General features: G+C 32.8%; 1 protein-coding gene across 1 annotated transcript in view; it reads right to left on the bottom strand.

Moving 5' to 3' along the window:
• Positions 1–15,469, bottom strand: part of Ret (Ret oncogene) — a 52,847-nt gene that overhangs the window by 10,847 nt on the left and 26,531 nt on the right. The window contains exons 3-13 of the mRNA XM_070315557.1: positions 11,944–12,165; positions 11,714–11,835; positions 11,265–11,404; positions 9,771–10,017; positions 8,248–8,428; positions 8,033–8,130; positions 4,753–5,030; positions 3,837–4,031; positions 2,051–2,235; positions 1,409–1,621; positions 1,004–1,106 (exon numbers count right to left, since the gene is read on the bottom strand). Of these exons, the coding sequence (XP_070171658.1) occupies positions 1,004–1,106; positions 1,409–1,621; positions 2,051–2,235; positions 3,837–4,031; positions 4,753–5,030; positions 8,033–8,130; positions 8,248–8,428; positions 9,771–10,017; positions 11,265–11,404; positions 11,714–11,835; positions 11,944–12,165 (1,984 nt within the window). The remainder of the gene's footprint in view (positions 1–1,003; positions 1,107–1,408; positions 1,622–2,050; positions 2,236–3,836; positions 4,032–4,752; positions 5,031–8,032; positions 8,131–8,247; positions 8,429–9,770; positions 10,018–11,264; positions 11,405–11,713; positions 11,836–11,943; positions 12,166–15,469) is intronic.

Here is a 15,469-nt window from a genome sequence, read left to right as displayed (position 1 = left end):
TTCAAATTTGATTTATATTAAATATTAAATGATAAATGATAAGATTATAAAAATGTATGTAAAAAAAATAATTACATAGAATATACATATATGTAAAGTTTTACAAAAATAAAAAAAAAACGAAAGAAAAGATAGTTGATTGCAAGCTGCAAAAAGATGTGTAAAGATAGCAGGTGCAATATGCATATCTGCCGAAACTTTTGCAATTCTCTGCAAGAATTTTTGCCGACAAGTTTTTCTAGTGAAAAATTCTTTCGATCTTATATTTCTGCAATGAATTGTTCTGATCTGTCCGCAAGTTATGAAGTTAGAAAATATATCAAATATTTCGCGAAAACGGTACAGGTTCTCAAGCAGAATTTGCAACATAGTGCAAAAGGCGATAAGTTTGTCTCGAAGGCAACTATCGAAGTTTTATGGATTATCGATCTGTGTTATCAGCGTATCTGATATTTGAATGACGCTTTAACTCTTTTTATAATGGAATTAATAAATGCGATTAATCAATCTGTTTATGCTTCCGTTGCAAAAAATTCTGTGTATTTTCTATATTTTGGAAAATCGAAGGTTAAGTAAATCATGCTCGAAATCCTAGTTAATCACGAGATTCGTAATGTCCTCAATTCCTCGTAAACATGAGACTCGAGCCGATAAGCCCTGCAATAAGCCGCTGGTCCAGAAGGGATAGTTCACTACGTGATCGAATCCTTCTTAAGATCCATATGGACCAAAAGATTTCTAACAAGGTATTGTCAGAAATCACTATCTTGACGCATCGTCACATTCTTAATCTTTTCCAAGCAAATTTTAATATAATTTTTACTATGAAAAACTTTAATAACAATTTTAAATTATTACAGAATAGAAAGCTTCAATATTATGTATGTTTTCATTTAATAATTAACAATAAATTTCTATATAAATGATGTTGAGTAAAATTTTAAAATCGTTTTAAAAAGATAATTTCATTATACTATATAATTGATTTTTTTTAGCTTCTTACCTGTACCTCCATGTAATAAACGAGCCCACAATCACGATCAGAACAAACAGACTAGCTCCAATAACGCCCATCATGCATGTGGGACCGCATGGTCCGCTGGACGCTGCAAAAGCGTAAAGGACAAAGGTTAATAATGTTTAATAGAGTGAAAAAACAAGCTCTTCGATGTAAAATGACAATAGTAAAGCGGTTATTTTCAAGCTACTTTTCCAGTCATTGAAAAAAGTCTGAAATGGGCTAAAACATTTTAAATATTAAACTAGTTTGATGATTTAAACTTTTAAATTTTGATATCTGAAATAATTCAAGAACGCGCATTCTCTTCTATCTTATTATTATAGTTCAATACTATTTAACACACGCGACTTCTATGTGAAAAAAGTTATGCGTCGCGACGCGACTGACCTTTGCGCGCACCCGACACAGGATCGGGATTTTTCCGAACCCGCGATTTTCTAGATCGTTCTTCCTCAGTATCTGGCACATCGTTTCCCTGTTGTCGAAAGGCACCGGGCCCGCAGGCGCAATGCAATTCGTCGTCACAGGTGCAGATCTCTACACCGCTCTTTATGCCGTGGCCGTTCTGGTTCATGTGGGCGAAAAACGTCGTACCGTCGGCTGAGAAACGCGAACGGGATCACACATTGATCAAAAACAAGCATAGTAATTTTTATGCAATGGTTCTTAAATTCCTTTCGATGAGATCTATGATGAGAATAACACAAAATTCCTTTAAATCGAAAGTTGTCTCCTTAAAACTGAGGATCTAAACATAACTCTATGCTTGCAAAAATCTTCTTAAATAATATTTCGAGTATTCAATAATATTTATCAAAAATATAGAAATATTTTAAAATTTGAAGAGTACAAATCTTTTCGAGAGTATTTTAGAAAAAAATATTATGTTTAAAAGCATCTCAATTATCGCTGCAAATCTTGTATTATATGCATTTTTTACAATACTAGCAATGTAACGTAACAGCAGGATTCTGACATTTTGATACGCACGGCTTTACTACGTTAATGCGATCGACGCATATTACTCACATTCGACGCAGTCTTGCGGACATATACGAGGATTGTTGCGCTCCAGCTCGTCACATTCGTTGTCCGGACAGTACGTGAGATCCGGTGAGCAGGTGGAATAATATTCCGTCATTTGAGTCATACCATTGGTTCGATTGTTTCTCTTGTTGTCCCTCCAAACGCATCGATCGACGAAACTATCCTTGCTACGCATTATTAAAGTTTTCTTATAATTATACATGATATAGAATTGTATAAAATTGTTTTCTCCAAAATTATTAGGGATAAATCTTCGCGTGAACCATTTGATATCGTAGCATAAGAAAATAATTCTGACATATTTATATATATCCTTAAAAAATGTTAATTATAAATGATTTCATTATAAATTTAGCTTTTTTTTTTTTAAACTAACTAATTACATTATATTTAAAATAAATGCTTATTTTTTAAAAAGATTATTAGAGAAATGCGAAATATACAATATATGAATGCTTAATTATTTAAAATAATAAAAGTTAATTCAGAAAAAATTAAAAATTAAAAAAGCAATAAATAAAGAAAAATTATCATCATAAGTCAAATGACGATAAAGTTATATGTCTCTTGTAAAGAACAATTTTAATAATAAGCAACGTTCTGTGCAAAATTGAAATATTAAATTACACTAGCATGTTCAAGAAATGGAAAACGGAGCAAAGAAAAATGATAACCATTATTTTTTTTTTAATAACATAGCAAAATAAAGAAGAGGAACGATAAAAGATGAACCGATAATTATTGCTTTTACCTTATCACATCACAAAACAATAGTTATCGGAAGGAACAGCGAAAACGAGTCAAGTGAAATGGAAGAGCCATAAACCTGGACGCAATATTGTCCGAAATAGTCGTTACGATGAAATTGAGGCTCATGGCGACGTGACGCTTTTCCAGGAAAGAGAACGAAAGTAATGACACAGAGAGCTCCTCCCTTTACTCTATTATGGAAAATCACTGCCATTTTCAAAATTAATTTACGTATGATTGCGCATAATGCTCGATATAAAAAAATGTTTTTTTATAGTCATGTATAGATGTCATTGCCGATCAATTACCGTTTTCTTTAACGCGTCAAATATCGTATAAATTTTATACGTTACTCGTAAATTTTTTAATTTATGAATGGCCTAAATATATTTTTCCATTTTTTCTTATGTAAGATTTTATTTACATTTTTTGGAAGATAGAGGTTTGTGTGTAAAAACATTCCGAAAATTCTTCATTTGTGGAAATAAAGTGGTATTCTACGCTATGTGATTTTAAAATAAGACACGCAACGTTTGTTCGCTGAATAGAAAGCACTGTGGAATGCGTTTCTGCTGTTAAAATTTACTAGTATCGGATTTACATCGCCTGAAAATTAAATGGAATGCTTCCCTTGTGCAAAATAAGAAAAACTTTTGAAAAAACTTTTGAAAATATAATAAATTTTGGGTGTGACAATTAAAAATAATTATATTTTTGTTTTAGTTAAATGCTAACTATTATTGAGCTTGCCAATTGTTGCTTCGTGATTATAATTGTACTTTAATTATTCCGATATATTAGCTATTTTATTATTTTATGAATAATATATATATTTATAAAAAAATATATTTATTTTTCGAGATAAAAAAAAGTTTCTATTAAAGTTCTTATTAAAGATTTTATTAAAATTTGAATTGAGATAAAGCATTCCTATTTTATCGTTAATAAATATTGCGTTTATATACTTAAAAACATATTACTGTTGTACTAATATTGTGAACAAATAGTTTAGACGTACATAGTTAGGACTCCGCTGGCGATTCCGCAGGACTTCTCGCAATCCTCGCGTGATTCCGCATTCGCGCATGAGTGCATTTCTTCATGAGCCAATTGTTCGCACGTGTTATTCTTCGACGGCAACACGTTGACTAATTTCACTTGTAACGTCATGATTGTCGACGCGCGATCCTCTCCGCTCCATTTTAATTTCAGCCTGACGAACAAGCCGATATTACGTCATGTTTGCATGACAAGAAAAATTGCCCTAGACGGGCGAAATGTCAATACTCGTTGAGATAGGATTGACTTTAATTAAGATAGGGATTTTCTCACATCAATGGTCTTATAATCTTACGCTTATTTTATTTTTGCGATTTTATTGCGATATAAAATTAATAGAAATTTTGTAAGTTAGTAGAAGTTTTGAGAGCAAACTCAGTCTTATTAAAATTTAAATCGTACATACCAATCGTAAAATATCCAAATATTATCAATATTATTTTAATAAAAATATTTAAAATGTATATAATTCAGATTCGAAATGCAATATCGTAAAATGTACATGAAAGGAAAGAAATTTGAGCTAATTCGTGCCAGAGTACTCTAATTTATTTTTAAATACATACATACATATATATATATATATTGATCGAAATAAGTTTAAATATCTGGCTCTTTTATGTAGGTACATTTGAATACATCATTATCGTTCTATAGTTTTATAGCTTTTCTATGCATATATGAAATCGACCGACGCAAAATGATGACTGACGCAAATTTAATTTTACTTTTGCCCTCTAAACACCAAGCATTGAAGATACATCTTAGAAAATATCTGAACTTAATGGAGCTTTACTGTTCTCGTGCAGAGATTATCGGAAATGTTTCGCTCTCGCATGACATTGAGCTATTTAGGGTAGAACGGGTAAACTTACTGAATGGTGTCGGGCTCGGATCGTAGCTTAGTTTCGTTGGACACGTAAATGATGCCGTCCCGTCGGGTGATGTTGAATGCACTGGAACCATGCAGGATAAAAGTTACCGAGGGATGGGGTTTTGCCGTTGGTTTCGCCACGCGCATGTAGTTCGGCGAAATCCTGGCTATTTTCACAATCGCCGGATACGAGAATGATTCTCGTGTCGTGACGGATGATGGTGTCGCAATATTCGAAACTCGGTGTACTGGCCCCGAGAAAGTTACGCTAATGTTCATCTAAACGTGAGAGAAAATGCGATGAATAAAATTGTGCAGCTGAAATATCCATTTCTTCATATATTATTTTTTATTCTTTCATAGTATTATATTCTGATTAAATTATATTGTAAAGAATAATTATTTTTTAAACATTATTAAAAAAATTTGTCGCTACATATTTAAAGAGGAAATGAGATAGATTGTTACGTGAAAAAAAATTTAGAAAATTTGTCACGACTAGGAAGCTTCTCAAAGTAGACTCAAGCAATATTTTATAGTAGTAGATCGATATTAAAGACCGCGACCGCTACAGATGCGATTGCTACGTGACAGTTTTTATTAGAATTTATTGTTCATTCTTAGTACACCCATAAAATGACTATAGCGGGAAAAGGCACTTAAACCAGTCTTTTCTTAAACAGCGTGTAGAAACTGCGAATAAATCCATATTTCGGTTTATAATTTCATTGTGCCATTGTCTTTTTATAGAATTTCTTTCTAACACAAATATATTCGCACTTTTCAATTAAAGAAAGGACATAAAATTCAAGGCAATAGCATATTCGATAAATCTCATCATAAATTTAATGAAGGCAAGATTATGTTTCCATGGCTGAAGATCAGCATTTAACTGCGAAAGGGTGTCGCGTTCAGCGAGGAAAGACAAGATGAGGATCAGGGATACCTAAGACGCGCGACCTGAATTATAGGATATATATGAAGAGCAGGTCGCCCAGGGTCGCTGGATATATCGACGTCAAGATTTATTTTCCCATGTGGTTTCAATTTAAACCTAGTCGTGCGCTACGCGGATGATGTAGGGTATCCATTAAAGGTGCACGACATGCGCGGTTTGAATTAAAACGAATGCCACCCGATTATTATCGCGTTCGCGGATTGCGCTCCACAATCATTATCCTCTTTCCAATTACATATTCAGGATGATGTACGCTCCGCACGTGACAACGCTATGCGTAAAGCGTGCGGCATTTAATATCGCCGAACAATAATAACATGCGCGTCTACAGAGTGTTTGGTAATTACTACTGAATCGAAGAAAGATTTCCTCATAAATATATCGGTTCATTTTAACGAAAATTAAATGTAAATCTTTAATGTTTAACGTTGAATATTTTTATGGCAAATTATTACGATCGATGTTCACTTTTGGCGTAAATCTGGAGAACAGAATTTTATTTTATAAGTCATCGAATGCGTCTTAATGGTTTTTTATTATTAAATAAATAATCTTGCAATTAAATCGGTTATTAGAGAAAAGAAAAAAACTTTTAACATGTTTTGCGATTTTAAAATTCATCAAGAATATAAAAAGCTTTTCTTTTAAGAGAAATGGTATATATATTATCATACACTCTATACGAATATTAGCTATAAATTTTACTGGTAGACATTTCTATCACGTAAACGGCAAAAATATTTGGAAATTGCATTCTGCAATATACATATATGCAAAACAATGCGTTTATTCATGCATGTTATAATACTTTTGTATCGCAATTTTTGTAGTTTCTTTCATTACACATTGAGCGGTCAACCAAATTATTTCATGCGAATGATTAAACCACTGTTTTTTTCAGGGTCGAAAAATATCCGGTATTCGATGAAAGATCATTGTTTTGATAGGAAAAACATTGAAAACTACGTTTTAATGATAATTGCATTATTCGAAACGAAGCTTGATGATAAGTGACTTCACCCACGCGCCACTCTCAGACGGTGGACGCGGTATTTAATCTGCGATTAACCGCCTCCACGAAATCAATGCCGCGCCTATGGAATCTCTAATAAGGCGAGATTTCACCACCTAATTGTTTAATGACCTCCGATTATACCGCGAAGCGCGCGATTACGGATGCAAGGTAGACGATTAATGGCGACTAATGAGTCGCTTATCTTTCGACTTCCTCGATACAAGTCCGGCTCGATTTCGTTTCGTGCCGATAGGAGGTGAGCCGGACATAAATGAGAGGAAATTTGCATTTAAGAGAACGCTTGCATTTATCGAAATATGGAAAGGTGCCTATGAGAGTTCGCCGTATTTAATTCATAATTAATGAGAAGCGAGAAATTATTGATAAAAACTATTAATTGAACAAGAGATCTTTAAGAAGAATTAATAATTATTTAATTAATATTATTATATAACTTTTTTCTTATGGTTAGATTTTACCTTGTAATAATAATTAATCTAATATAACCATGTAATTATTAAAAATATATATTTGTTGTATAAATATATATTTATACTTGTTGGATATGAGTGAGAATTCTTTAATAAGGGTGAAAGTTTTATCTCAGAGAGATTTAGCCCTCTGATATAATTGGTGTCTTGTGCTTTTCGTACATTTGACCAGGCACTCTTCGCGAGTTATGAGATCAGCATGGCGCACTTTTGCCCCGAGTTTTACCCGTGCAGTTCGTAAATGACATACGGCGGTGAGATATCGGCGGGTTCTGCCGATATTGCGAAATTTATCGCGACCGGGGTGAACTTTTTTCATCGGACAACGGATTTCCAGCGCAGCATACTGCTCGTACGTTGTTCATTTCAATGAATCGCCAATGCATTACTAAGAGCACTGATTTGATATTTCTCTGATGTACATTAATCAATTTTCAAAAAATCATAATATTTTACCAGACAATAAATATCATCTTTTTTCTTCGCGATAAAATATTAGGATTTTTGGCTTATTATCATTTATTAATAAAAATCCAATTTCTTGATTGTTTAATTAATTTAAAGGTAAATAGAAAGTTAATCCAAACTGTTCATAATTAGAAAATTGTAAATAGAAGTATTTTAAAATTCTCTGATCTCTAAAGTGGAAAGGACAGTTAAGAAACTTTGCCGATGTTAAGAAACTCTACGTGCTATTTTGCTCGAAATCGGCACTTAAGTTACTTAGCCATTGTCCTTTGACAGTTTTGCAAATGGAGCGAATGTATCAAGTAGTTTGTCAATGAGTGTTGACGACGTAGACTCGATACTGACTCACCGAATTTGCTCCGTATCCTTCGAGAAGCGATTCATCCGTAACCTGAAGGACTACGTGATACGGCGATTCCGGTAACAGCGTCTTTCTGGCGTAGATTTCTGGAAAATGTGAGATAAATTTGCAATCACGAGTATCGAAGATATACGCGCGGACATCCCTCAAAAATGAATTGAAATGCGAATAGAGGCAACGCTGCACGAATGCACGGTACTTACTAGGAACAATGGCGGTATAAGGCGCTTGATCCGGATGTTGAGGATGCTCGACCGGAAAAGTATCGTAAGCGATGTTCAAAGCGTGAGCGACATCGCCAATCAGACGAATGCTGTACTGATTACTAGTCACCGCGTCCGCGTCTTTCACGATCACGTGATTATCGTCTATCAATTTATAGCCCTGTTGCAGAAAAATGTTTATTCCTCGTTAGAACACAAAAAAATTTATTATAATTTAATATTAATATTGTCTTTATACATTTTCAATGTCCACCTCATTATTTTCTTATTATTATCTTTATTTTTCCAGTGATTTTCTTTTTTAATTTATTTTTATTTTTATTTTTTTACCCACCGTTATCACAGAATAATGTACAACACACTTCAATTTTATTATATTCTTACAAGATTTCGTGCGAAAAATATGTGGAAAAAGTATTTTCAATGCAATTACTTTCTGCAGTTTTTAACAGCGCCAGATTTTTTCAATAATAGTTTTAAGTATTTTCATTGCATTCAGCAAAGCACGTCGAATTTCGATTAACCAATCGAACTTTGCCCATTAAAGTCTTCAATTACGTTCGTAGAAACTCTTCAGGTATTTCACAGCATCCAAACCTAACTTCTTCATAGAAGTGAGGAAATGAACGAAAAGTGACAGTTAAACAAGGAGCAAAAAGAGATGTTTGGTAAAGATTGAAAAAGTGGGAAAGAAGAAAGGCAGTTTGACGAGCATTGGAGAGTGAGACACCCTGGGGGTTTAATCAGGATCAGTTCCAAAGACTGTTCCTCTTCTATATCTCATCATTCTCGTATGTCTCTTGTGGCGCACTTGGCGTTTCCTTTTTACTATGCGCGTCGCTCGCAAAACAACGCGGTAATTACGCGAACAATGAGCGCTTGATTAAGTCTCGTTTCCGACGTTCCGCGACGCCTCGGTTAAAAAACAAGATTTATTCACGAAAAAACACTAAAATTTGCCAAACAGAATACCGCAAAACGTCGGAATGACGGAACTAAGCGAAAAAATAAGAACACTTGGAATTATCTGTACAAAAATGTCTTGGTAAAAAAAATATGACAATCTTTGTTATCATATTAATAATTAAACGAGAAAAAATATTTTTTTATACAGAGATCTTTTATTTCGTGATTTTTTGTTGATATTTATTATTTTTAATAAAAAGATATAAATTTAGATAGGATATCTTATTACTCTTGATTTCTTAATCGTTATTAATTTTACGCGGACATTATTTAAAGTTTTATTCAATCATAATTTTATTTTCTCAAGAAAAAATAAAATAAATATCACAGGACCCTCACAAAATTAGGGTACAACTAATTGTAAGATATAGATCGGATAAAATTTTAATACAGATTAACGGTGTCCTTCGGTGATGATAAATCTACGAGTTCCTTAGTATCAGAAAGTTAATTGTTTCCGAATTACTCGAAATTACTGTAGCGAGCATTAATTCACACCGTTGGCTCGATCTTACCCTTTGATACTGCAAACTTACCTCGGTAAAGTCCGGAAGCGTTATAGCGATGGAAGTTTTGCCTTGCGCTGTGGGAGGATTGTCGTCTTGATCCAGGATATCGATGGTAAGAACGTCCGTTTGCACGTGCTGCGCCCCGTTTTTTTCCCAAACGACGCATCTCACTTCGATCTGAAAGCGAGGTCCAGGTCCTCCTGGGGGACCGATAATATCTCGGTCCAACGACGCGTTTGCGAACAATTTATTATCATCTATGTGAAAATAATCGCTTCCTAAAAGATGAAAATAAATTTCATCTCATTACAGCATACTATAAGATCAGTATCAAATTTTATATAGCAGTTACAAAAGTAGATTGTAATAGTGTACATAATTAGCATTATATATATATATATAATTAGCATAAATTAATATAATCGAAGGAATTCTGGGAAAGAGAGAGAGAACAAAGGCGCAAAATTTATCAGATTATCAGATTTATATACATAATACAAAATACTGTCATAATACAATAACGCTTTCATAACATATAGCTCTTTTATATATACACATATATATATATATATATATATATATATATATATATTATTTTAAAATTAAAATTATATCTTAATATAAATAATTATTATATATATCTCTAATATATAAAAAAGAGATTATTTTTATAACATTATCTAAATATTGGTATTAATATTATTAATATTGCATAATAGTAAAAAAAATCTCTACATGTAGTATATAATTTTATGGTTAATAAAAAATTTAAGTTAATATTTTAATGTACGCTATTTATTTTTGTTTTTATATAAGTATTTAATAGTAATATTTCTCTCTCTTTCCTTCGTCTATTAGTACTAGATTAAACTCTTTTTACGAAAACTCTACGTTTGAAATATGATGTTTGCTACATTTTTTCGGTAGCTTCTATTCAACGGCGGAAAAATAAAATTTAAAACCGTTGCTGAAAAGATATTTGGGGCTTTGATATATGTTCGTCGCACACAAAGATGACTGCAGATTCGTGTTGCTACGTATTATGTGACTGATGGTAATGACGTCTTCAGCGAATTTTAATGACGATAGTTTGAGCGGATCTAACGGCAGCTTTAGCTACCGCGGCAGCAACAGGATTTATTCGTATTTTACGTCGAATGATCCCAATCAATCACCGTTTCGTTGTGTTCCCGGCTTTGTCAGTGAAAAATGCTCCATTTTTGACGACGAATTTATCTTTTGCAAATAGGAACCCGGTTTAACGAATGTCACTAGAGCGACAATACGATTCATGGAGATTATATATCAATTAACAAAAATGAAGATCTTAAACACGAGGAAAATATTGAGTATCTTAATTTTTTATGAGTTGATTAAAATGCGCTAGAGATACATTTCGGATATTTGTTTAAAATTTATAGATAAATTGATTTTTGAAATTCAAATTGTCGTGGTAATAAATAAAATAACTGCGTGGCTTTAAAACTAAATTTGAAAGGATTGAGATGTCACGAAAGATACTTGCCATTTGACAATTCATATCTGGTGACGCTAAACTCGGGACACACATGGCTATACGCCTCCGGGCCGAACGTGCCAATCATTGTAACTGGTTGATTCTCATAAATCTTGTAGTTTGATGTGTTCCAGAAGCACATATCCTGCAACATTCGAAATCTTGTGGACCACGCTTCGATGAAATATACTTCGACATGTTAACCCATCAATGAGCAATTATCTTAATGTTTCATGTAACATGAATAATTCAATAAATTTCCATGGTTATTTATAATTTATATTTATATTTATGGATTATAGCGAAATAAATTATTATTCAATATTTTCATTATGTAGATCGGCTTTAATTATTTATGCGCGCTACATGAATTCTAAATAATGATTGCGACAGTTAATGGGTTAAGTGCACTCGAATATTCAAAAGAAAATAAAAATTTATAACGATAAATTACCTGCATGTAGTCCGTACAATTGATAGTTTCTCCCATTACTGGTACCGGTTGTACTTTTATTTCGAGTAGCGCTTCGCTGCTACCCTTCTCGCTCGCTTTGACGATGATAGTACCAAGGGTTCCTTATTCATTAAAAAGTTACAATTTTAATTAAACTCAAATATATATCTCGCAATATTTAAATAAAATTGTTTTAGATAATGAAAAGGGAAAGGTAGAAATGCACCTACCATGTTGCGGAAGATTCTGCAATAGAATCTTGCTCGTGTTTTTCTGATAAATTGCAAACTTCTCCTGCAGCCTGATGATCTGATATTTCACATCTTGCGATACAGTGGAGTCATTCCGAAGGGTCCTAAGGCTGATTAATTTAACCTCCGGTACAACCCTTGTGCCGTGTCGAACCAAGTACGGAAACCTTAGAGTGAGATTCGATTGCGGGAAATAGAGTCCTGAAATACAAAAAGAAGAATACATTTATCGTTTCTCTTATCGCTAGTCTCTTCTTCTGCTATTTTTCCGGGCATTTTCGGATTGCGCCTTAGGCTGACAATCGGATGTCGTTTCTCGAGAGTTGTCAAGCTCAAGAACAATGGCTCTGTGCTCATAAATTCTCTGCGAAACGAATTCAATGGCTTGTCGGAAACGTGGGAGGGCATGGCTGAATTTCGAGAAATTGGGAGTGGTAATAATGGCACGTATATAGCGATATAATAATTCTAGTTTCATCGATTTTGTTGAAGATTTCGCGAGCATGTGTCTGTAGTTACTTGGTACAAAAGGTACGAGAGAATGTCACGTACACAACTCGCCGCTATTTATCTCATTATCGCATTAAAAGTTACAGGTATAGTACGGGAACAACAAGATTGTGGGATAGCAGAAAAATAAAAAATAGAAATGATGACTTCTTTTCCAATATTAATTGACTACTAGTTTCATTAAATATTTTTTCTGTCTTTGCTTTTCGATGGCCGCAATATTTTTCTTTGTCACGAGAAGCACGAATTATTATACAAATTATATGTATATTGCACGGATAAGATATTTTCTTTTACAAATAACTTCATTATAACATTATGAATTTTGCTGCCAAGTTTACTTAATGTTGCATGAAACAAGTGGAAAAAAACTTGAGACTAAAATCCGTGGCTAAATGGAAATTCGATAGTGCTACGAAATCTTGCTTAATGTTTAAATAAACGGAAGCCACCGTCTATCAGAATCTGATTCCAATTTTGTTGTTTTATATGCAGAGATAAATTATATCGCACAGAAAAGTCTATCTCCCTGATGCATATTTCATAACTGCAAGAAAAATTGCATTTTTGCCGAAAGGGGAATATTGAAACAACAGTTTTTTGCATATTCCCTTCTCTCGTTTTTTCAACTGAAATATTACGAAACCAATTTCCCGGAGGAAAGAGGACGACCGATCGCATATCTTCGTTTATTCGTGATATCGCAAGGATTCTTTCTGTAAGGTTTCCTGGCACAAGAACTCCAGTATGCGCCTGCAAGTACTACATTTTCGAAAGACTAGAACGTGTTCAGCCGCAAAAATGTGTTCCGTTGAATAAAATATACCACGAGACGATCTAAAGCCGTCTGGCACGAGGCATACGATGTATACGTCGAAGACGACCGTTTGACGGCTTCCACGTTTGAGCTTACTTCGAACGCGTTCTCGAGATCGCCACGTCCGACGAATAAATTATATCATGGGACTCTTCCTCTTATACTCTTTCTGTCATACGCTATAAATTATATATAACGATAAGAGACGCAAGACAAGGAAAATTCTTTTTATGCACAATTTCGGATCTGAGATATAGGAAAATATGATGGAAGCTATTTGTTTGTTGATCGGAAGCGATCCAAAAGTTCAATCTTACAATTAGAGGGTGTAAATTTTAGAGAAATATGGATGTAAGAATTGATGCGTTTTATTCTAGTGAAAGATTAAAACCGAATCTATAGTATCTAGAAAAAATAGATATAAGAAAAGTAAAAGAAATAATATAGTTATATTCTTACTTAACCAAATTAAAAATATTTATTTATAATAATGTTTATATATATATATATATCATACAGTATTAAAAACAGACATATAATATCGGAATAACGGAAATAATCATGGCAGAATGTATTTGATCGGTGTTCAGACGAGAAATTACAGAAATTGTTCCAGTTTTATTTACGTTTCTTATAGTTAAACAATCCTTTTCTTATTCAATGAACATTTCCAATTTCGAGTGGAATAGACATTCGTCGATAGTCCATATACTCGATAGAGTCTATATCGATTTGATCGTGTTAGGAACGGTCTGAAATATTCTGTCGTTCTCTCAGAATGATATTACTCTCCTTAAGTACAATTGTTGACTAAACTCAAGCGATTTTAGAAATAAGCTTTTACATTTTTTGTACTAACAGGATTTTATAATATAAAGCGAGAATGTAAAAAATATATAAAATATGTTACATAATAAAACAAGTATTATTTTTTGTAACATTATTTAATATTCTTGATTTACAATGTTTTGCAAAAGTTCTATCATTAATTTTGATTAATTTATCAAATGTATATATAAATTGCCCTTTTTATAGGTAATGAGAGTTATTTCCTGTTACATAATTTTCTATAATTATATGTAAATCTATCTTTAAAAAATTATATTAAAGATAGATTTTCTTGAATACATTTATATGTAAGAAGAATTCTATCATATTTTTTAATCATATTTTTTGCTATAATATAATGTTAAACATATTTAGTTTTTTTCCTCTCAAATTGAGATTAATTGAAGCATTATTAAAAAACTATCGCAATCCGAAGCTAAATAATTCACGGTCAGATTCGACTTTCGATTTAATTTTTGCAAAGTGCTCGCTTTAAAGTCGCGTTAAATGCTAAGACAACGATCCGATTCTTCGATGGAAGATGGCATTTAATTTCAGTATTTACAAAGGAGATTCAATGCCGAGAAAGGGAGGGTGTTATCGAAGTTTTCTCCCTCGGAACCTTCGCGTGCGGCTAACGTCATCGGCAGAGGAACAAACCTCCCGCTCGGTGTCAAGGTGAGCGTGCAATCAATATATGCCGAGCGGTTGTTAATTTTAATCCACGGATCGCGTGTGCGGCCTGATACAGACGAAACGATTACGAGCACTTTTACAATTCACCCTTCCTCCCACGCAAGTTCCTCAACATGTACTGCCTTCGAACAGTAGCTTTCCAATGCATACCGACAATAGACGATAACATATTTTTCATGATAAATCTTTTGATATTCTGAGGAAATTTTTTTGCGATTAAAACGTTGAGTCAAAATAACTTTCAAGCCGGAATTCACTAAGAACAAAAAGTTTCTCATAAAGTAAGCTATTGCAAAATAATTAAATAACAAAATTTTATAATTTTAAATTCAAGTAGATAAATTGAAATTTTAAATTTTTTAAAATTCTGTATTCAATTTTCTTTAGAGAACTTTCTCTAGAAATTTCATTTTAATCTATAATATTTTTTAGAATGTATAAATTTTTTAAAACTTTAAGTATACATTGCAGTTTTATTTTCAAAATATTTAATATTGAATATCTCAAAGAGCAAGCAAAATAATAATTATGTTCGAAAAGTTCTTCCTAAACAGTAGTCGATTTCTTTACACGTGCTCATGTTTAATGTGTCTTCACATGTAAATTTATCATGTAAGCAATGTGTTTATATTAGCATATGTTTGAATGTTCTCT

Source organism: Polyergus mexicanus, unplaced genomic scaffold (genome assembly GCF_030449975.1).
Source record: "Polyergus mexicanus isolate NDT 795.1 unplaced genomic scaffold, iyPolMexi1.0 SCAF_2, whole genome shotgun sequence".
NCBI classification, from domain to species: domain Eukaryota; kingdom Metazoa; phylum Arthropoda; class Insecta; order Hymenoptera; family Formicidae; genus Polyergus; species Polyergus mexicanus.
This window is presented reverse-complemented; position numbering and strand designations above follow the sequence as displayed.